Here is a 21,194-nt window from a genome sequence, read left to right as displayed (position 1 = left end):
CTTTCAACGGTACTCACCATGGTTAATCCAGCCTGGCTCGACTGAAGGGGCACACTCTTAAATAAAGAACTAGTAGCATATTCTTTAAGGTCAAGGTTGTTGAGTTTCATCTCGCTTCCGTTAAAACTGGGCCAAATATGAGGAATTACCTTACCGAAAATGAGTACAAATTTAAAGTTTAAGAGACAGCTGTTTTGTTGTAGAAGACAGTGTTGAATTTATTTACTGCCCAATTAGCGGAAAGCTATATAAAAACACCACAAACGGAAGGAATATCAGTTAGGGCAACTGATGATGGTTCAAACAAATTCCCTCATTTGTCATTTCCATCTCGTCTGAGCATCAAACTGTCGTGGCCACCCGCATGTTGATATAAATCTGCACCAAAGTATGCACGACATGTTTCCGGGTTAAAAAATGATAAATCAAACCGAAATTAACCACCGGACGGTCCCTGGCGCTGTCTTTCCGCTGTTGCATAGATAGTTATACATATTAGCAGGTGATAATCCTTACTGTGTGCAGATAGGTATATACATCAAAGAATGTTTGGACATTAGAACAAGCTATTTATTATAAGTATACGACACGTGAAATTTCGATATGTTGCTCTATCCCATTTAATTGTGTAAAATCATTTCTATGCACCTATTCGTTTGTATGTATGTATGTGTAGCAGACCTTACGAAAGTCGCCGTACTTTTGTTGTGTCAATAAAGATTGTCATATAATTATACCACACGTTTCATACAGAGGAAGTAAGGGACGCTGTCGGTGACAGACAGCTGTACCGTTGAGAGGTTCTATGTTTAGATAACTCTCCAGGAATGTTTAATTTTTAGGACCTGCGTCCGTCCAAACGAAACATAGTCGCGTATTTGCTCACGTCGTGTGGTGAATGACGTGCATAAGGGATTTAGATCCAGGTGCAAAATTGCGTTTACAGAAATTGTGCACTTAACATCTCCCCGTATTTTGCGTGTATGTGAAATACAGTCAAGCTTACACTAGTGACCATCTCTATATAATATATATATACGGGCCACCTAATCAGTGTGACCACTTTCGGCGGTCCATTAGGCATTTTCCCTTTACCCAAGCACTAAGTGTCACCTGTTGCCTTTTCCCTAACAACGTGTACACGCACACGCACATGCACACACACAAACGCCATAAAGTTGTAGCTTCAAATCGTGATTGGTTTTGGCTAAACGAACCTTACCAACGGCACCCCAGCATGACAAATGCCAGCAAAGAGGCAGGTCATTATCCAGGCTATTGCCGAGTTGCCGAAGAGGTCGGAATGGGACCAAACGCTGACATATGGCCGTCGAGTCGACTGATGCTATCGGGGCTGTCATGAATTCCGTAGGCGCCAGATCTGCGTGTTTGATACACGGTGCCTTTTAACAACCAGCACCGTAAGATTAACAAGTACTGCTCCTGATACCCTGAATGCTGAATGCAGCGGCAATTAGAATGGAAAGTGAGAAATACTTTACAACAAGCATTATTGCATTTGTTGTTTCCTATAGAATCTAGTCATCAAAAATCTCTCGCGCTGTTTCCGTCAAGGAGTATTTATGACGCGTGCGGAGAAATAACCAAAAAGAACACCAACAATATTTTCATTTTCATATCAAAGGTTGTATTTAAAGCGCTGTAAGCTTTGATACTCGTCATTTGCCATTTTTGTTACCCAAGCTTGTTGTTCAATACAATGAAAAGTATAAGTAAATGCAGCAAAATCAAAGATTGCAACTAAGAGCAAGAGTCGATGTGTCAGTCTTGGGTTAAACTTTCCCAGCCTAAATCGTCTTGAACTTGACAACAGCCAGCCCGGCTGAACGCACGGTGTGGTGATGTCAAGACTGTCAGTAATAGGTCGTCTCGCCACGTTGTGAACATATTTCCATCCATCAACCTACTTAACCGTGCTCCATCCTCACGTTTCAAACAGGGACGCCTACGGCAGAAGCAACGTCCACTATCCTCACGACCAGCAGTTAACGTGTCCAAAAATACACACTATTTACATTTTCCGGCATCTCTTGACGCCAACCTCAGACCATTCGCCACAGAGTTGATAATGAGGGGATGGTATGGACATAGCGAAGCCCGTGGCGCAGGGTGAGGGGTACAGAAACATGTTACATGTATATCTGACTCTTGTCTGCGGAGCCCACCAGTGTCCGACCTCCTGCAAATTGTCACACAAGAGAGCAAGGCCCCGTCCCGTGGAACGAGTCCAAAACGAAAATACCACAGCCTCAGAGTCATTCTAAAATCGTCGCCCATATATCACGCGGTGATGTTTTGATTGTAATTGTATCTGCAAGTTTGACCCATTTTGCAAAAGACTCCCTGGCGACCAGGATTGTATCGTCTGCAGGAATTGCACTTGACTAAAAACAAAGTGCTAACGTTTCCATGTACGCTATAAGATGGCAAGTATCAATGATATTTCCTTATCTCACTTGAGCCAGACCTATGTTAAACTCGGCCACTATAAATCGCCATGTCGCCAACGAAGCTTTCGATGCTAACCAGTCCCTATCAGTACAGATATTTCATCTTACATGAGAAGATATTGTCATGAATCACAACGTTTAGAACCCAATATAGACTCTGTGGATTAGATAGGAAATATACAACATCAATCATGATACAGAATCGTGGTATATTTTCATCCGCTCCTTTTTGTTTACAAATATCCGCACGCTCATTTGTCATAGTGGCGTGTGTTGTTTATATTTGCTTATATGTAGGGCATGTTTATTCCGTCATCAGACAAGTTTACAAGCACGCGATTCGCGACAGTTAGATGTCACTGCTCATTACGAACTCATGAACTGACGAACTAAACGAACAGGTATCATTACCAAACGTATGGCATATTCCTCCGGGCTCTGTAACGAAGCAAGCAGATACATACACTGAAGATGAATCGACAAGTGGCAATGCTATGTCGTTGACCAATGCCTACCATATGATACAGACCTTATCCTTAGATCGCTCATAAATATAATGCTAAAACATTACATTCGTACACGAATAAGTAAGTTTTAAAGCCCTGGAGGCGATTTTACATCTCGGCATATCAACTGATCTATAAATGGTAGGCGTGCCCCAACGACGTGTGCCGTATAAGGAAGAGGCTAACCGAATCAATGTCAGGAATTCCCATCGTCCAGTAGTGTGGCCGGACCGTAAAACACACTGATTAGCATTCACGGTGGAGGTATATAAGGGGCGGGGAACAGAACCATCGCTTCACTCCGTTTTTGCCAGGCATCTTAGCAGGAAAGGAGGCTTCAGGAGATTTTTATAGCGCCCTGTTTGAACGTCTACCTAGCGAACACCCCGCCAACCAGCAACCATGGGACTGAACGATTTCCAAAAGCAGAAGATCAAGTTCACCTTTGACTTCTTCTTGGGTGAGTGTTTTTTTCCTCCTGGTCTTATGTACACACTAGAGCAGGTGACTCGCCGACTGTCTTACTCTTTCTTGTGTCTCATTGTGCAAACGATAGCGAACGCTTGTCCAAATCCAAAGCCTAACATTGTTTAAGGATCAATCCGTTTTGCCCTATACCTTATGCAGGGGTAACTGATATTGCTAATGCGATATGTACATCACCGAAGAAGGGGATAGACGGCATACATTCTAGACAAATTGATAGCATTTACAAAGGTTAACAGTGTGGGGAGTCTTGAATTTACATAACTTGTATCCTTCAATGCAGAGGTAGACTGTATTTGATAGATGGCAAACCTCGGTGACGATGATGATAGTGACGACAATGAAGTTTATAATGGGAAACATTATGCGGGCCTAGTGTGAATGTAGATCTCAGTAGAGCTTTACCGAACCAGTCTGTCTCATTCCAACCTCGACAGGTCGACATCAAACCTTTTACAGACATCAATGTCAAAAACATTTCTATTTTGAGAAACTAGAATGCGCATTCTGCTTCAGAATCATCCCACGAAAAACAGCCTTGTTGAAATATCTTTTTACCTCACAAATGCGTGATCTATAAAAAGATTCTTGGCTATGGTGATAAAAGAATGAATTCTGCGCACAGAGATTGCCACTGCATTGAGGTCTGTCTGTGCTAAAGGTTGGAATGGTTTCCCCGTTGGCACTAAAACGGTCCATAGAAAATCCTGACATTGTTCCTTATCTCTTTAGAACTGCTTCCCTACGACTACATATATATATAGCTGGTCCGTGAATAGCCGTTTGCTAGAATGAAGAACGCAGTTGGTGCCGAATGTAGACCGAATGAAAGGACGGTTTTATCAAAAGAGTTGTAACGTACTTTCTCACCGGGGCCGAAATTTCAGCGGATTTCAGAAATCTCACGACGCAACGAATTGAAACATCAGGCACAAGCACTATCTGTGCTAACAACTACTGAGGGATGATTTATGTGAATTCGGTATTTTCATGTAGCTAGAAAGAACAATAATTTATTTTGATCCATTCAACAGTATATGACAAAAGTGGCACATCAGCAACAAATTTGCGATTTAAGATTGCAGGATAATACTATATAATTCGGACATATAACTAGGGTCTGAGGTCATTCGATAAAAAAAGGTTAAAGTCTATTTATACAGAGTTTGACGTAGAGGACTGTATATTTGCACATCCGCAGTTTTCAAGTAAATGCAGCGTCTGACATAATTCGGTCAACATTGCAGTCTACATATTTCCGTGTCGTCCCTGTAGTAAAGAATGCGTGGCACTTGTAGCCTGGTTGCACGCAAATAACTTTGGACTCTCGCGGCTAAAATGTATTTCCCATCCAACACATTCAGTCCTATCCTAGATCCTCCTGACCAAAAATAAAGTACGCGTATCTTTAAAATCTTCCAGTTATGTAAGTCGAGTTCAAAAGAATCTCAAATGTTGAAAGAATTTCCCTGGAAGATAAGTGCCCTTCAGCAAGACGGCTGGAGGAGAGAGTGAAGTTCTGCAATGATTCTTGAATACTTGAGGCTCCCTTGAGATGGTGTGACGTCATAAGAATGCATTAGCTTCATTCGTTGATTACACCTTTATCCCTTAATGCCCGTCTGTCGCCTGCATGATACACTTAGTGGTCTAATTTCGTGATACATCATTCGTAACCATCTTGCCTGTATTCAGGATGTACATCTTGGCCTGTTGAGTAAAACGTTTTCGACAGCTGTACAAATTTGTGAAGAGTTACTCGCTTTATCTCGGTACAAGAGGCTGCAACAGATGTCATTAGCAGTCTGTAAGGCAACGTTGCCGGGTGTTTGAAAGCTGCATGCAGCAAAAAGAGATACCACTGGTTGGCGGCGGCAGCGAGTGTTCCGAAGATTTGTAACTGAAATAGCCTATAAATACAGAGGGAGATAGTTTTAAAATATATCTACATTTCCCCCAGACATGGCGACTTGCCGTCGCCAAGATATAGCATTCTTCTTTATGCATCCCTGTCGCCGTGTTTTAAAATTAGACCGCAAAGTAACGTGCGTCTCTGAACGGTCAACGGGGTTTCAGTAGGGCCACAGAAGTTACTATCATCACAATTCCCTGGGGTCAACTGCCAACTGTTATTAGAGGAAGTTTCCAAAGAATCCCACTCATTATCGATACCCACATAGACAGATCAAAAGATATCAATAATGAAGTTACGTGGCATCGACCAATCAGAGCCCCGGTATTGATCTTAATCATGTCAATCAAGTTCGGTTGCGACGCCTTCATCATGTCCAAATAAAGGCATCATCGGGGCGGTTGTACCTCCCCTTTGGTGAATAACGATGTAGACACAACTACAAGAAGATTCTATATACTTTTCCGTATGCCCATTCAAGAGCGTCTAACTGAGACCTTTTAACGCTTTTAGATACTTTGCTTCATGCCAAAACAATGCCGAAACATTTCTTTTGAAGGCAATAGATATATACTTAAGGGTGTTGTCAAAAGTTCCTTAACATCAGCCATGGAGGAAATCTTCTGCCAGTATCATAGAAGGGGGTCAATGACCTTGCTTAGCAAAGAATGGTGGGAGTTTATAAATAGGCACTAGGCATAAATGAAGTCCTCGGGGTAAATGGGCAAAACGGAATGCACGACGGGAATTCCTCAGAACTTTTAAAATCAAAGGGACCAACTGTAGCGTTCGAGGCATCTCTGATCTTTGCTGAATAAAGCAGAACACGAGTAACAAAACTAATGAGGCAATTTACCAATTCCTGCAAATCCTCAGATAATGATGGAATCCCAGGATAGACGAATATGAAGACTGTAACTGTTTCTTCTAACAGATGTGCCAATTTTTGTCGTTTTCCATATCGCCATACATACCAGTGTGGTGTTGTTGTTTCAAATCACCTGCATATCTCTTGAATCATACCATTTTTCAATACAAATTGTATGTTGCTCAAGAAACTATTAAAATACCTCACTACCCACCTAAACTCAAGTGTTACGTTATCCTAGCGATTGACATGTGGATTGCTATCAGAAATAAATATATATATATATATATTTAGTTTAGACTCAAATGAAACATGTTGGTAAGCAGTTCTGTTAGTATGTAAAACACCATCCAGACGTTCATGTTGTATGTTTTATGTACGCTTCTTGTGACTTATCTATATTTTTCATGTTTTGTGTGTGTTCGTGTTCATTCTCACAAATGTTGAATGTTTTGCATAGCGTGTTACTGAAACACTATCAGAAGATTACTGTGTGTTATGTTCACCTGTCTACGTCCGCTCTAAAATGGTCTCGTTTTGCTTCCCTTTTCAGATGTGACTGTGCTTCCGTGCCTTGCTGTGTTCTGTCTTTTTAGTCCATTACTTTCTTTGCCTTCAAATCTCTACAACTCAATGAAGTCTGCATTGCACAGTGTTTCTAACTCTACCTACCCAACTACCCATCCCGTCAAAAGGCCCGGAAATGTTTCCTTGCTTGTCATCAATCAACCAGTCAACCAATCAATCAATCAATCAATCAATCAATCAATCAACCAATCAACCAACCAGTTGTGCACGCTCTTTTCAAAGATGTTTCAAAAGCATTCGACAATCATGAAAAACGCGTTCTGATTAGTTCTGGCCATGATGTTCTCGTGATGAAAATCCAATAATGATTGCTCTCTATTCTGCTACTTAAATCGAAAGCATATTTCGTTTGGCTATCAAAAAAGTTCCTTTGGCTATCCAAAATAGTACGCGTCTATGTTATTTTGCCTATCGAAAACAGTATGCATCTATGTGCCATTGGCTACCAAAAACTGTACGCGTCTATGTGCCTTTGGCAGTCAAAACAGTACACGTCTATGTGCCTTTGACTATCAAAAACAGTACACGTCTACGTGTCTTTGGCTATCAAAAATAGTACACGTCTATTTACCTTTGCCTATCAAAAACAGTACACGTCTATGTGCCTTTGCCTATCAAAAACCGTACACGTCTATGTATCTTTGGCTATTAAAACAGTACACGTCTATGTACCTTTGGCTATCGAAACCACTACGTGCCTATGTGCCTAACGTTGAGGCCTGTCCCCACATTTCCATCCATGCAGCTCCTACATTAACCAGGCTATCCGCAGGCTTCACTGAACAGTAGAGCTCAGACTTGACTATCACGTTTCTCTTCCAGACATGAACCACGATGGAGCGATCCAGTGGAATGACTTCGAAGATATGATGACGGTAAGATCACGTGACCTACAAGCCTTCGACGTGTCCGTTAAATGTTAGCTTTGCTGCTATTTTTCAGACTATAACAAAGACGGCTCCATCCAATGGGAAGATTTCGAGGAAATGATTAAGGTACACCAGTTTCAGAAAGTTTGAACGGTCGCTACCTGATGTTGTAAACATGGTGGACTCGTGTTGGCTCCGCCATTTTGAAGATTCACATCATGTGGCGATCAAAGAGGGGTTTCAGCTCCTACCCATGCATACTGTGTGTATGAGGCAAACCTTGGTGAATCCGCATTTGACGTATAAACGGACGGAACACAGCAGTGCTGTATTCTAACAGTGGCGCTTTGTAAAGCTCGTGATATAACGTTACGTTGCCCGACCTGTATCACTGATCTACAGTGCAACGGCAGCAGGTACTATTTGACTGCGTAGGCGGATTCACCAAAGCTTGTGTATCACAGGGAGTATGTGTAGGGTATGCCCTCTATGCATCTATTTCCAGGAGTCGTCTCAAAAGTCTAAAACAACCACTGCATGACTAGTACGTTGGGCAAGAGACACTAAAACAAGAGCATCAAATTTGCTGAACATTCGTCAAGCCTTCTTCTAACTGTGAAACCGCCCATCTCATTGTTTTGACGAAAATACTATTTCGTAACGTGAAAGACGACGACTTAACATGCTAACAGAACAGATGTGTCCTGCTAATCCCCATTGACTAACAGCTAAGCAGTGTGCTCTTTAGGTGATGTAAAACATGTATTCACATATGAGTGTTTACTGCTAATGTTTCCGTATCTACCACGACTTGACATTTACACGACTTAGAGGCGGTATATCGCATGTATGGACAGACAGACAGACAGTCCAATCTACTTAATAGAATATACATTATCTAGAATGTATGTATCTGGAATGTAGTTGTCAGCAATTGAACTTGCCCTGAAAAATTCGCAGAGTTTCACTTTTCTTTACGACGCTGCAAAAAGGCTGGAGGCAGCTGTCGCCGCTCGTCCCTGCGACGAATTCGTCCTCCGAATATGGAGACTCGGAAAGTGGATGGGGACTGGTAATGGGGGGTGAAAGAATTCAATGACTTCTGGCGAGGTTCCAAGGAAGTGTGTATAATTTCACCCCGGCAAGCATTCATTAGATGTACAGGGTAAAGGGCGGCGGTATTTTTGGACGTTTGGGACCTCACTGACCAACTCTAAGCACCACTAGTCCAGCAGGTGCTGCTGCAACATTTCTATAAATAAGACGCTTTAGGGAGATATTGACCCCATTCCTTGCAACACGTCGACCAACTGACAAGGTCTCCTCGTTTTACCAACCAGCATCTGTCAACGAGACGACAACTGAACCTTTCAGCTGGGGTTCCGAGAAATAGAGTAAACGCCTGATGACGGTCAAATAGAGCTAAGACAAGACCGTGCATGTTTTCCACTACATGACACAATTCGAACCGTGCAATAATATGTCATGAAAATACACCTCCTGGTCAAAGTAACATCCGTCATACTTGCTCCACCCCTTCCACCCCCCTCCCACCCAACAGAGGTACAAGGAAGTCAACAAGGGCAGCCTGTCCGATGCTGACTACAAGTCCATGCAGGCCTCTCTTGAGGACGAGTGGAGGGACCTGAAGGGGCGCGCCGACATCAACAAGGATGACGTCGTAAGTGTGAAAGATTCACTCGATCTTACTATCATATAAGGACAGTGGAAAACACAGCATCAGTCTAACATAGTATCAAAGTCTCCACTGGAAAACGGATTTCCTTTGAGTTCCTTTGTAAATTCCTGTATGAAAAGGTATGGTTTTCTTGTCACAAGGCCTCTGAGCATATAATTCTACACCGTCGAAGTAAATGTGATCGTATAAAACGTTGCCATCAAGTTAGCGGACCTGCTCAGAACAATAAAGATGATGATTTTGCTCATTCTTCTTCCGTAATGCCAAGCTGCCGAGGAATCGGCAATTACTGACAGTGTTAGTTAATTTAGAGTGTTGCTAGTTTGAAATGACAGCATTATCCTTTACTGCCCATTATCTGCCCAGGTGTCGTGGGAAGAGTACCTCGCCATGTGGGAGAAGACCATCGCCACCTGCAAGTCCGTGGCTGACCTGCCCGCCTGGTGCCAGAACAGGATCCCCTTCCTCTTCAAGGGCATGGATGTCAGCGGTGAGCCAACAACCAATCAAACCAGATTTACATATGTAGCAACCAATGAAAAGAGAGAGAAAGAGAGACATGCATGCAACGACCAATGAAAAGGAGACTTCCACATTCAGCAGCCAATGGAAAAAGAGAGAGGAAGAGGGGGGGGGCACGCATGCAAGAACCAATCAAAAACAGACTTACATATGTATCAACCAATGAATACAGAAGGAGAGACAGTCACGCATGCAACAACCAATGAAAATGAGACTTATACATGCAGCAACCAATGACAAAAGAGAGAGTAACAACAAATCAAAAACCTTGGAGACTCACGCATACTAACAACAAATTATCTAATTGTTTTGAAGGGCAGTAAAAATTACGTTAACGATGGCATTGAATGAGCAAGCCACAATGCTAAAATCATTTTCTCGCCAAGAGCAAAAATCGAACTAACCTTTAACGTTACCCTTTCGAATCAATCGTGAACTATTGTCATAAATCATAGAATGTCAACCGTAACATTAGAAAACACGTTGACCTATAGCTACAATTAGCGCAACCCGAATAGAACGATCACCACATTCACAACTGGAATTCCATAAAGTCGCGTCAACATCGTCAACAAAACGTAGCTGTATTGAATCTATTGACTAAAATGTGCTGAACATGGTCAAACCTAAGAATCCTTAGTGTTGTCCCCTCAGAATGCTTGATTGATTTGACAAAGTTTCTCAAAGATATCCTGATTTCCGCCCACAGGAGACGGCATTGTTGACCTGGAAGAGTTCCAGAACTACTGCAAAAACTTCCAGTTGCAGTGCGCAGATGTCCCCGCCGTCTACAACGTCATCACAGACGTGAGTATAGTTTGTTTGGTTTTCTCTCTTTGCACATCAAAGAAGAAGAATATAACATAATATGATAACAAAAATATAACATGTGCTGGAGGATGGATAGTCAACTGGATACTAGTCAATAATTACACAGCATGATCATTTGTGTGTAGAATCTCATATGTAAAACGTTTGAAAATACGGGGTACACGTACTGCTACACCTGTATAAAGTTCATATATATCTATAGGCACTTGGTTGGTATTCAAAGTGACATTGGGTCTATGGATGCACACGCTGAAATGTGAGCTATAGTCAACAGCTGAAATCTGTTTTGAGCAGCTTTACGTTGTTAGATATTGTTCTGACACAGCGCTTAACCGTGTGTTGTCACTGGCATACTTTATGTAAAAGACAAACTGGTTACGAACTACAACTGATTGCGCCACACAGAACGATAAAAGACCGCTGTCCCAGCCCATTGCCATTGACATCTTCAAAACGTGACAAGTCATGACATGCTTTTTACGTCCACAAGAAGCAGAATAATGTGTCGCCTGTTTCACATGCATGTAAAATGACAGCATGGCGACCGAATACACAACGTTAACGTTCGCTACGTCAAGTATCTGAGCCGCGCGCTCAATCAGCTATATCGACGCGCATACGTTGCACGTAGAGCCAACGAGACTGAAGCTACAGCCAACCTGACGCCTACTGCCATGACTCCCTGCATGCCAGCCGCTACAAACGACTTCAATCCATCAACCAGAAGCTTTCCAAGGACCCAGAACGACGCCATCCTTATTTTCAGCAAAGAAGCTTCCTTGATCTTGACAATCATGCGCAAAGTATGACAATCCATTGCAGCAGACGACTAGAGTCAGGCGACGTGACAAACTACTCCCAAGACGATTCTCGACTTCCAATACAATTTTTTGCTCGGCAGAATGTGAGAAAATGACCTTGCTGTGTACTTAAATGGCTGCAAATGTACTTGTCTGATATAGTGGACGGCCTAGGAATATCATAATGGTAATGGATGTCAATGGGAAAACCCGCCATCATTGTGCAATAAAAACAACGTGTGTTTGCTGAATAACGTTGCTTGCTTCCATCGTTAAGATGCGCTATTTTCGTGTTTGGACCGGACGTGACGTTTAGAGATGGACACGTGACAAAGGACGGGTGCAGGTTGACCTTGCCGCATGTTTCACGCCTTGGAAACTTCTCTTATGAACAGGGAGGCAAGGTGACGTTCGACCTCAACCGCTACAAGGAGCTGTACTACCGTCTCCTGACCTCCCCAGCCGCTGATGCCGGCAACACCCTCATGGGACAGAAGCCTTGAACGGATGTCTTAGTGTACATATAAGCACATGTCCTCTCGTGTTGTTGACAACGTTTCTGTGTAGCTGACATCGCTTCTAATGAATATCTACTCTCTTGCTTGTCTCAAAACATCCAAAAAGTTCCTTTTTGTCACACGTTTTGAAGCTAGAATTAGAAGAGAGCTTTCTAAGCTAGAGTTTAAACGTGATGATTTCGAGAGACCATATGTACAGTCTTGGATGTTTCGATTTAACCAACAGGTAGTTTGCAGACCCCATTGTAGGTTAGCCTTTATTCCCGACGAAATACGAGTTACATGAAACCAGCATTACCTGGCTAAACACGGACAATACAACTGCAGAAAATTGAGATAGCTTGAAACTCTCCTCTGCGGTGACCCACAATGCTGAAATTCCCATCCATGGGACCAGGGTTTATTTCTTAGCAGACGAGCTGTCAAAATACCACTAGCTCAGCGGCGTCGGAAAGGAATCTAGTAAGCTTATCTTTTAATGAAAAATTAAGACTACATGACCGTCATCAGACTTTAATCTACTCGTACAACATCTGATGAGACACGGAAACAAAAGACCTTTCACTCACAACAAGACGTAGAGCTCGGATACAGACGAGACGAATTGTGTTCAGAGTCTTTACCGGCCTGCAGAGCCGAACTTCTCTGTCTGTTCGTACGAGGATGTATGGAAATAAAGAGCCACACAACTCAATATGCTCCCCTTTCTTTTCTTGGTTGTTGAGGAACGCGTTAATGTACATAATAGTATTAACCTCAATTCACATTAATCAACCGGGTTACATAAATCCGCCACTTTGAAAAATAGTGGGTTTGGGAGATCTTTAGTGCAGCAGTATAATGCGCAGTTTAGATACAGGAGTGCATTACACTGGGGGACGTTCGGTTGGAGATCTGTTTGGACGTATCTTTTCAGGGTGGCGGAATTATATACCCTGGTAGAACTGTGTTAGTAGATGTTACCGTATTAGGTTGGACAGCAGTATGAGCTTGCTGCATGTAAATAAATATGTCTTTTAGACGGCATATCTGTTATTAAAATCATACATCAGATATAAGGCAAAATAGACACAGCATTGTATATATGCAGTCATTAACAGGCCATATTCCGCATAACGCAATTATGGGTTACGCAAGGGGTATACGAAAGTAAACAGTTACCATGGCAACTCGTATGCTGCGCATGCGTACTGTGTCCGGTTGCCATAGTGATGATTTGGCTTGCCCTTCAGTGTTACCCAGAGTTCTTCATTTCTCCCAGCATGCAAGGGGACCCGTAATATGGCATATTTGACAAATATTCCAACCACCCATGTTAACAGTGCTTTACTACAAACACATTCGTTGTATCAAATACAATATAAATGAACGCAATTCCAAACTACACTCCTTAAATATTCCTCGAAAATATAGATATATTCATGGGGCCTAGTGAGGTTTTGAAGCTAACCGACACGATCCCCAAAACTTCAAGCCCATTCAATTGCTTTCCAATCAGATAAACTTGATTACATGTAAGATTACGGCACAGACATGAATTCTGGAGTCGCACAAATCATGCCGTGAATGTCAAACAGACGACCCACATTTCTAACCATTGCCAAGATGCCCTCTTAGAATCTCAACTAGTACCTTAAATGTTGGATTCTTTAATTTTTGTTCTTTCACTTTTCTTGGAAGACTTTGGAAAAACGTCGAAATACATTTTGTACAAGGAGTAAGTGATAACAAAATCAGTACGCTCTATGATAGGAATAGACGCAATGTATGACATAAGTTTTCCGCCATAGTATTTTTGGCGACGACTAAGGGGCGAGCCTAACAGTATACTTTAAGCCCGAATTGTAAGAATTCCCAGAATTGTTTCAGTTTACGGCATGTATAAGCTCATTTTACAGCTTCTTTGTACGACTTACAGTATGGTTGAAAACCTTTTGGATGTCATCCATATAATCAAGTCAGCATGGACTTAGGAGGAGACTTTTTGTATAACATACATCTTGAAAAAAATCTTGAATATCTGCTTTTGTTTCTCATCCGCCAGGGAGGCAAGGTGCAGTTTGACCTGGCCCGCTACAGGGAGCTGTACTACCGTCTCCTGACCTCCCCCGCTGCTGATGCTGGCAACACCCTCATGGGACAGAAGGCTTGAACGGATGTCTTTGTAGATAATAAAAAAAGAACCACGTTTTGTAGTTTATAAACAACTCAACAACTGACGTGCAGTAGACGTATTAGCTTTTGTGTTTTTGCCCTTCTTCTACAAATTGGCTGTTTCCTTGAATCGAAGCATCGAACGTTATGACTTTCACATGCATGACGAAGACCCTAGTTAGGTGGAGTCAATGGAATCTTCGGAACTGGAACTATCCAAGATCTGTCAAGTATGTACATACGATTGTCTCTCGTATCGGATGCTTTGTGTCGAGCAACTAGCCAGCCTATATTTTGTTCAAGTTATAGCAACGTACTTCTTGTCAATTCTTCCCTTTACCAACGTCTTATCTGAGGCTGCAAGTCGTTGGGCAAGTTCACGGTTGGCAATCTTAAGTTATAACCATCTACAACACTAAAACGTGGCTATCCCAGCCTGTAGCCAGACCCTCAGTCTTACTAAGAGTGGTTGCAGGTACAGCACTAGTGACTACGCTTGCCTCAGGAAGACCGTTATAATTTTGAACTTAGTCTGATACACAACTGTCAAATCGTCAGGATCTTCTACCAACTCCACCTTTCCTGCGGCTTGTAAAAAAGAAGCTTCTATGTTGTTCAAGAAGTTGCGAAGACAGCTACCCTTTTGTAATACTTCGAACCATCGCACCACCCAGTGTTAACCGAGAACCGTCTGCAACCAGTTGAAAAGTAAACGATATCTATTTAACTTTCGGGTGTGGAGGCCTGCAGCGCCGAAGCACCCTGTCAATGGTTGTTATTGGTGGGGAATAAAGAGGAAGGCAAATGTCATATTTTGGTGATCAATGTCATTTTTTTGTGATGAATGCCTGACATGTCCGGTGAAAAAATAGACAGAAGGTGCTGACTGCCATGTTGGTTTCCTTATTTACATTTTCACGGATCGTAGCTCAAGCGAACACAATGTTTTTGTGTTTTATCGTTGAGTTTTGAAGTATTCTTGTAGCAGTTTCTTCTTTGAGCTGAAGACACTCAACGCTGTTTTTGAGACGATCAGATGGCCTCTAAACGATTGAACTATGATTCACTGAAGTGCAAATATGCACACCAACAGGGCAGTGTACACAGCGATGACATAACGTGAAAATGTTGTACAGTCGAACCTGTCCTATGCAAGCCACTCAAGAGACTGAGCAAAAATGGTTGCTGAGGACAGGTGGTTGCTCCCGACAAGTTGGTCGATTCGAAAGATTATGCATGTATGGTAAATTGCTAATCCTAGCTTATGCAAGTACATGTGATACTAAGTTACAATCACAAAATCAGCACACACAGAATAACATTAAAAGAGCAACAATGTATAATAAATGTAGTCTCTTCCTGAGTTTAAACTTGGCAAGCCTGGATGTCGATAGAAATCCCTGAAACATCTAAACAAGGAGGAACACCACCACTAATTACAGACATAAGTCAAAGGGTCACCCGACTTTAACGAGGATAAGAAATTAATGACAGCACATACATGTAACGTGATTGATGGCAGGGCTTCCTTTCGATTAATGTTTATGGCCCCTAAAACTTCAATCCACGATAGAACCTCACTTATTGGAATCAGTGCAATCAAGTTGTTATGATTGTTCCATACATCCACAATGTCTGTCTGGAAAGACGTTTGACCGTCAGCAATTTAGCCGGGTAGATCGGAGTTTTATGCTTTTATAGGTAAATGGCAAGGAAATCATATCTAAGTCTTAACCGCCTAACCCCATTAGAGTGGGCTTCATCCATCCGTCTGTTCTTTAATGTAGGGTCATTGATTCTGCAAGTTTGTCCATCCCTATTGGGTACTAAAGATATCCCTGACTCTTCCAATGTTGTAAATGTGAAAAATTACTAAGTAGCACGTCAGCAAAGTTTGAGAAAAGGGGTATGATTTTTGACTGTTTCTGTTTTTTGGTCTGTGACAAAATAAGATCTAGATCATCGCGAATGTGAAGAATGTATGACGATTATGGTAAAAGGTAAAGGTAGTCCCATAGCCTTTTCGAGGCTGTAGGGGCAGTGGGTTGTTATCCGCTGTGTCTAAGGCATGGTTTTGGAAGGCGGAGCCCATCCCTCTCTTTCCACGGCCTTCCCAACCGAAGTCAGGTACCCATTTTTACACCCGGGTGGAGTGAGGAAAGTCGTGTAAAGTGCCTTTCCCAAGGGCATGTCAGGGGATTCAAACCCAGGACCGCTGGGTTCTCGGCCAAACACCCTAACCGTTACACCAACACAACGCCACACGCCATGAAGTTCTTGAATATACGAAATTGCATTATACTTCAGACATGTATTTTTTGTAGACCATTTGAATTATTACAAGCCCAATGCAAGCAAAAATAAATCAAGTCTTCCAGGCAAATTTGATTTACAGACTAGGATGGTTAATACACAACAGCTTACACTTCATGTTAGTATATCAAGTTACATTATGACCTAGTTCTATTTTGGTCATGGTTTTAATCTTATCCCAATCTCATTCCACTACCATTTGTCACAGTGCTGTGGACAAAGGACTTGAGTTGAAAGTCTATGCAATCTGTCTTGCACTAAAAGCCACATCGTCATTTTGGATCACAAGTTTCAATAGTTTATTTTCTATATACCTGACAGTCATCCCTATGGTGATTTTTCTTCCCCTAGAATACCTTGAACAGAAAGTACATTCTCTTTCCCAGAGCTTTCTTGATACCAAAATTCTTTACAAACATATATGTAAGATACATGTAGCAACTACATGTACAATTGGTGCAAAATATTTGCAATGAAACAAATACCTACTGCACAACCAGTGTATATTGTGAAACTACAAATCAACAACTGTCAATACTTTCCTTTTGTGACAACATGCTCTGAAAGATATCAAAATAAAGGTTAAAACCAGACATAACAAAAACACAAATTTCTATATTTTTAGCCCAACCTTGAATACAAGAATAAGTCCTGAATTATAAAACATTATTTGTCATCGTATTTAAGGGGATGGATGGAAAAGTAAATCCCATATGTAAGACTTGAATTGAGAAAAGATAAGCACAACGTATCTTTATTTATCAGTTTTCATCTTCTTTGCAAATCTTGTCTTTTTCTTTGCTGCTTTTTCTTGGATCTCCTTTGGAACTTCTTTCCTTAGATTGTCCACTCTGCCTATCAGTTCTTCAAAGGTTAAAGAACAGTCGCTGTCAATCCACAACGCGACCAACTTGTCCTTAAGCCAGCCTACCTCGAGACCAAAGACAACGCCCTTCTCCAGGAGGTGTTTCCCAGTGACTGGGAATCTGGGGATGGTCCAAGACTGGAGCTCAGAGAGGACTGCCGTGTCACCGTTATACTTCAGAACCTCACACACTCTCTCTAACATCTGCTTCTGTTCACTCCCAGGAGTCTAGGTGAAATGAAGGGATACAAGTCAGTGGGGACCTCTAGTGAAGTACTTTGTTATCGCAAGTGAGGAGATAGATTACATATGATACAGTATTGTATGCTTCAGAACGTCACACACTTTCATTAACACCTGCTTCTATTCAGTCCCGGGAGTCTAGGTGAAATGAAAGGGCACAAGTCAGTGGGGACCTCTAGTGAAGTAATTTGTTATCGCAAGTGACGAGATAGATTGCATATGACTACAGTACAGTAGCAATTTTGTCAGCTCCTGGCTTTATTCTTTGTACAATGTATTTCAGATCCTTACAGTATTATACACTCTCTCTAAAACCTATTTCTGTTCAGTCCCAGGAGTCTATGTCAAATGAAAGAATATGAGTCAGTGGGGACTCCTAGTGTAGTACATTATTATTACAACTGAGGAGATACATTACATATCATCATTTACTGAAGTATTTTTATTAGTTCCTTGCTTCAATCTCTTGCTTCATAACCTCAGACCTCTAACACTTGCTTCTGTTTAGTCCCAGGAGACTAAGTGAATTATAGTGGAGTACCAAAAGAAGATAAATTAGGTATCATTATCGGTTCAAAAGTTTGTCACCACAAAGGCTTGACATGAATACATTAACACTGCAAATCTAGGCTGTATTACCTTAAGAATCAGGTCTTGGTAATGCTTGAGTGGCTGTGCTGTTTGTTGCTCTCCCTCCCTCCGTAGCTGCATGACCAGTAGACCTGTCTTCCTCTCCTCTATAGAGATCTTCAGTCTGGCGATGATGTCATCGATCTGACCAGGTTCCTCTAACAGCGCTGCCACCATGGTCATGGGGCGAGGTTGTAACTGTCGCGCTCTGGTGTACACCTGGTCAAACTCATCCAGGTTACCCTCTACGGGAAACCCTACAAAAACACATACATAGAATTCCTGAAATCACATCTAAATGCCAGGTAAAACAAGATTGAAATCTAGTGCAAGCAGCATGTACTGCCGATTAAGCTCTCAGCTAGCAGGGCGTCTTCTGCACTAAGAAAACAAGAGACGCTCTCCCTTTGCAGAAGACACCCAGAGGACACCTGTTCCTATGGTAATTCCATATACACATGCACATGTGTCCCACCCCCCAAACACACATACACACCACTGTTGTTTTTTTATCATGCAAGACACTGTGACAATATGTAAATTGATTGACATGCAAAGCTACCAGGTAATGGGTGCCAATTGGGGAACTCTGGTTCTGATTGGTTTCCTACCCCAAATTTTTGGACTAGAAATCCTAGCTAAAATCCTGCTAGGATGCAGTATAGTTCTTCCCAAAGCTTCATTAATAAGAATCTGAATGTGTACTTACCAATGTACTTTGGGAGACCAAGGTTGTACATACATCTCATGAGAGGTGCAGCATGGTTACCGACTACGACCTTCTTCAGTTCCATCCAGATCCTCTCACCAGAGATGCCTCCCAGTCCCCCTGCATTCTCCCTTATAGCCTCCAGGGTGGACTCTTCATGCTGATTGGGCATCTCAGCAATCCTGCCATAAAACCTGCCATATACACCAATAGCAGCACACGTTACAGAGAAGATTGGCAAAGTAGGACATTTCTGAGGTCGTGGAAGGGTGACCACCATCTCGGATGTTCTTTTAAGTTATCCCAAATTGGAGAAAGCTTGGGGTCCAATGAACTGCCATACACAGACACAACAAAGTCTAAGTCTGAACAACTTCCATCATCAAGGTCACTATCAGTATCAAGGTCATATTGAAATTCACACAATCATGTAAATTTCACCTGAAGTATCGGAGGATCCTGAGGTAGTCCTCCTGGATCCTTCTTGTGGCGTCTCCGACAAACGCCACACGCCTGTTCTTAAGGTCTGTCCAACCATCGAAGTAGTCATATAGGGTCCCGTCCAATCCTGATCAGAAAAATAAATTACTTTCTTAATGTATACTATAGGGTCCACACCTCAGGCATTGCCAAAAAACAGGCATAAAGACAATACAGACAACTTGCAGGATTGGGACATTCAAGATTTCAAAACAAAAAGGGTATAAATTCCTTAAAACTCCATCCAGTAAATCTACAGTTCAATGTAGTGTAACTACTAGTAATCCTTGAGGTCATATAAAGCTAAACTTGATTGTATGTGAACACTAATCACCATAAACAAACTACATATACATGTCTGATGTACATGTACTAATTAAAGTAATATCTATATGTGCTACTTTAAAGAAGGTTAGACATCTAGGTTCATGTATAAAATTACATGATACGAAATAAATCATACTTAGAATAGAGAATTCATCCAGGTGATTTATTTTGTATTACATGTATATGTACATTACCTTTATTTTGCTAAGTAACAGTTGCAACCACTTACATGCACAGATATTGTCACATCCTTGTTTGGGAGCTTCAAAGTGAGTTAGCGAACTAACCTAAGAACATGGAGTTGATTGTGAGGTCTCTTCTCTCCGCGTCTATTTTCCAGTCCGTGGTGAACTCCACCTCAGCGTGGCGTCCGTCTGTCACCACGTCAACTCTAAGGGTCGTGACCTCAAAATTCTCCTTGTTGTTAATCCGTGCTGTGATCGTGCCGTGGTCCTCGCCTTTCGTGTTCAGCATCCGCACGCCCTCCTTCTCGAACATGAACTTCATCTCCTGTGGCGTCGCCGTAGTCGCGAAGTCGAGATCTTGCGGTTGGATCCCCATGAGGATATCGCGTACGGCCCCGCCGGCGATACGCAGCTCATAATCGTACTTCGCGAAGAGCTCAGAGAGACGATTCAGTTCGGGAGTGAAGAGGTTCTTGAATTCTGGTTTATCGAGCTTCATGGTCCTGTTAGTATGAAGACTTTGACGATGGACTGTTGTGTAATGTTGTAGCAGTGGATATGGCTTGAGTCTTGTATGTTTAAAGCCTGATGCAATACTACGAAATATGCCTGCAAGCATGGCACTATCAGTAGCCTTGGTGTTGTCCTCTTGCTATAGCAACCATTAAAATCTGAAAACATAGAGCAAGGTATTGATCCCCATCCATTGTACGACACTATACGACACTCTGTATGTTTTGCTTGTCTGAGTGTTTGCGTGTTGGGAGAACACAGTTGCCCCCCTCCCCCTTTTCTCTTTTATACGTCTACCTCCATTGAATAATCTAATTTGCTAAAATAATTCTTTAGGTGCAAAGTTAATGTTACCAACGACCATGCAATGTTGTTGTCATGTTCACAAATAGAAAAATGTGACTAGAATGAATCATTTTTCCAACCTGAGACTGCAGTCACCGAAAATTTCGCACGGGCGCCGCCATTTTGTTGTGGACGAGATTACTACTATATGGGGGTGGGTAGATACTTGATGTTAAAAAGAAGACTCCTCGACAAGAGTTTGTCCCCCTTTATGTTAAAAAAGTGAATCATATTTCTGTTTACACAGCTACAAACGGTCTTATTAGGGTGTAACAAAGAATCTTTATCGTTTTAATCAAAAATACAAAAAAGGCTTTGACCACCCCTCAGAATATACTGGTCTCTTCCAGACCGCTTCAG

General features: G+C 42.0%; 2 protein-coding genes across 5 annotated transcripts; one reads left to right on the top strand and one right to left on the bottom strand.

Annotated features, from left to right (window-relative positions):
* The first annotated feature begins 3,252 nt into the window (after window positions 1-3,252).
* On the top strand, window positions 3,253-15,034 carry LOC136449337 (sarcoplasmic calcium-binding proteins I, III, and IV). Of its 4 annotated transcripts, none has more exons than XM_066449352.1 (6): window positions 3,253-3,437; window positions 7,774-7,826; window positions 9,262-9,381; window positions 9,766-9,889; window positions 10,631-10,728; window positions 14,115-15,034. In XM_066449352.1, the coding sequence occupies exons 1-6, from the start codon at window positions 3,380-3,382 to the stop codon at window positions 14,220-14,222; spliced, it is 561 nt and encodes a 186-aa protein (XP_066305449.1). In that variant the 5' UTR covers window positions 3,253-3,379; the 3' UTR covers window positions 14,223-15,034. The 4 variants fall into 4 exon arrangements, with proteins under 4 accessions (XP_066305449.1, XP_066305448.1, XP_066305447.1 ...); XM_066449351.1 differs by lacking the exon at window positions 7,774-7,826 and adding an exon at window positions 7,654-7,706; XM_066449350.1 differs by lacking the exon at window positions 14,115-15,034 and adding an exon at window positions 11,948-12,764 and having other exon boundaries at window positions 3,258-3,437.
* On the bottom strand, window positions 12,190-21,020 carry LOC136449334 (CCA tRNA nucleotidyltransferase 1, mitochondrial-like). The gene is made up of 6 exons (XM_066449347.1): window positions 20,915-21,020; window positions 20,079-20,647; window positions 19,426-19,552; window positions 18,985-19,178; window positions 18,285-18,532; window positions 12,190-17,630 (listed from the first exon to the last, which is right to left on the bottom strand). Exons 2-6 carry the CDS (start codon window positions 20,593-20,595, stop codon window positions 17,292-17,294), a joined length of 1,425 nt encoding a protein of 474 aa, XP_066305444.1. The 5' UTR covers window positions 20,596-20,647; window positions 20,915-21,020; the 3' UTR covers window positions 12,190-17,291.
* Window positions 21,021-21,194: the final 174 nt, after the last annotated feature.

Source organism: Branchiostoma lanceolatum, chromosome 15 (genome assembly GCF_035083965.1).
Source record: "Branchiostoma lanceolatum isolate klBraLanc5 chromosome 15, klBraLanc5.hap2, whole genome shotgun sequence".
NCBI classification, from domain to species: Eukaryota; Metazoa; Chordata; class Leptocardii; order Amphioxiformes; family Branchiostomatidae; genus Branchiostoma; species Branchiostoma lanceolatum.
The sequence above is the reverse complement of the archived record's forward strand: the minus strand, read 5'-3'. Positions and strand labels throughout refer to the sequence as shown.

Bases quoted from the DNA above. Each gene is read 5' to 3' on its own strand.
- LOC136449337 (XM_066449352.1), top strand. From the start codon at position 3,380: ATGGGACTGAACGATTTCCAAAAGCAGAAGATCAAGTTCACCTTTGAC. The intron at 3,438-7,773 runs GTGAGTGTTTTT...GCTATTTTTCAG, and splicing joins CACCTTTGACTTCTTCTTGG to ACTATAACAAAGACGGCTCC. The intron at 9,382-9,765 runs GTAAGTGTGAAA...TTATCTGCCCAG, and splicing joins ACATCAACAAGGATGACGTC to GTGTCGTGGGAAGAGTACCT.
- LOC136449334 (XM_066449347.1), bottom strand. From the start codon at position 20,595: ATGCTTGCAGGCATATTTCGTAGTATTGCATCAGGCTTTAAACATACA. The intron at 19,179-19,425 runs GTGAAATTTACA...TGTATATGGCAG, and splicing joins AGGATCCTCCGATACTTCAG to GTTTTATGGCAGGATTGCTG. The intron at 17,631-18,284 runs GTAATACAGCCT...CATTTCACCTAG, and splicing joins ACCAAGACCTGATTCTTAAG to ACTCCTGGGAGTGAACAGAA.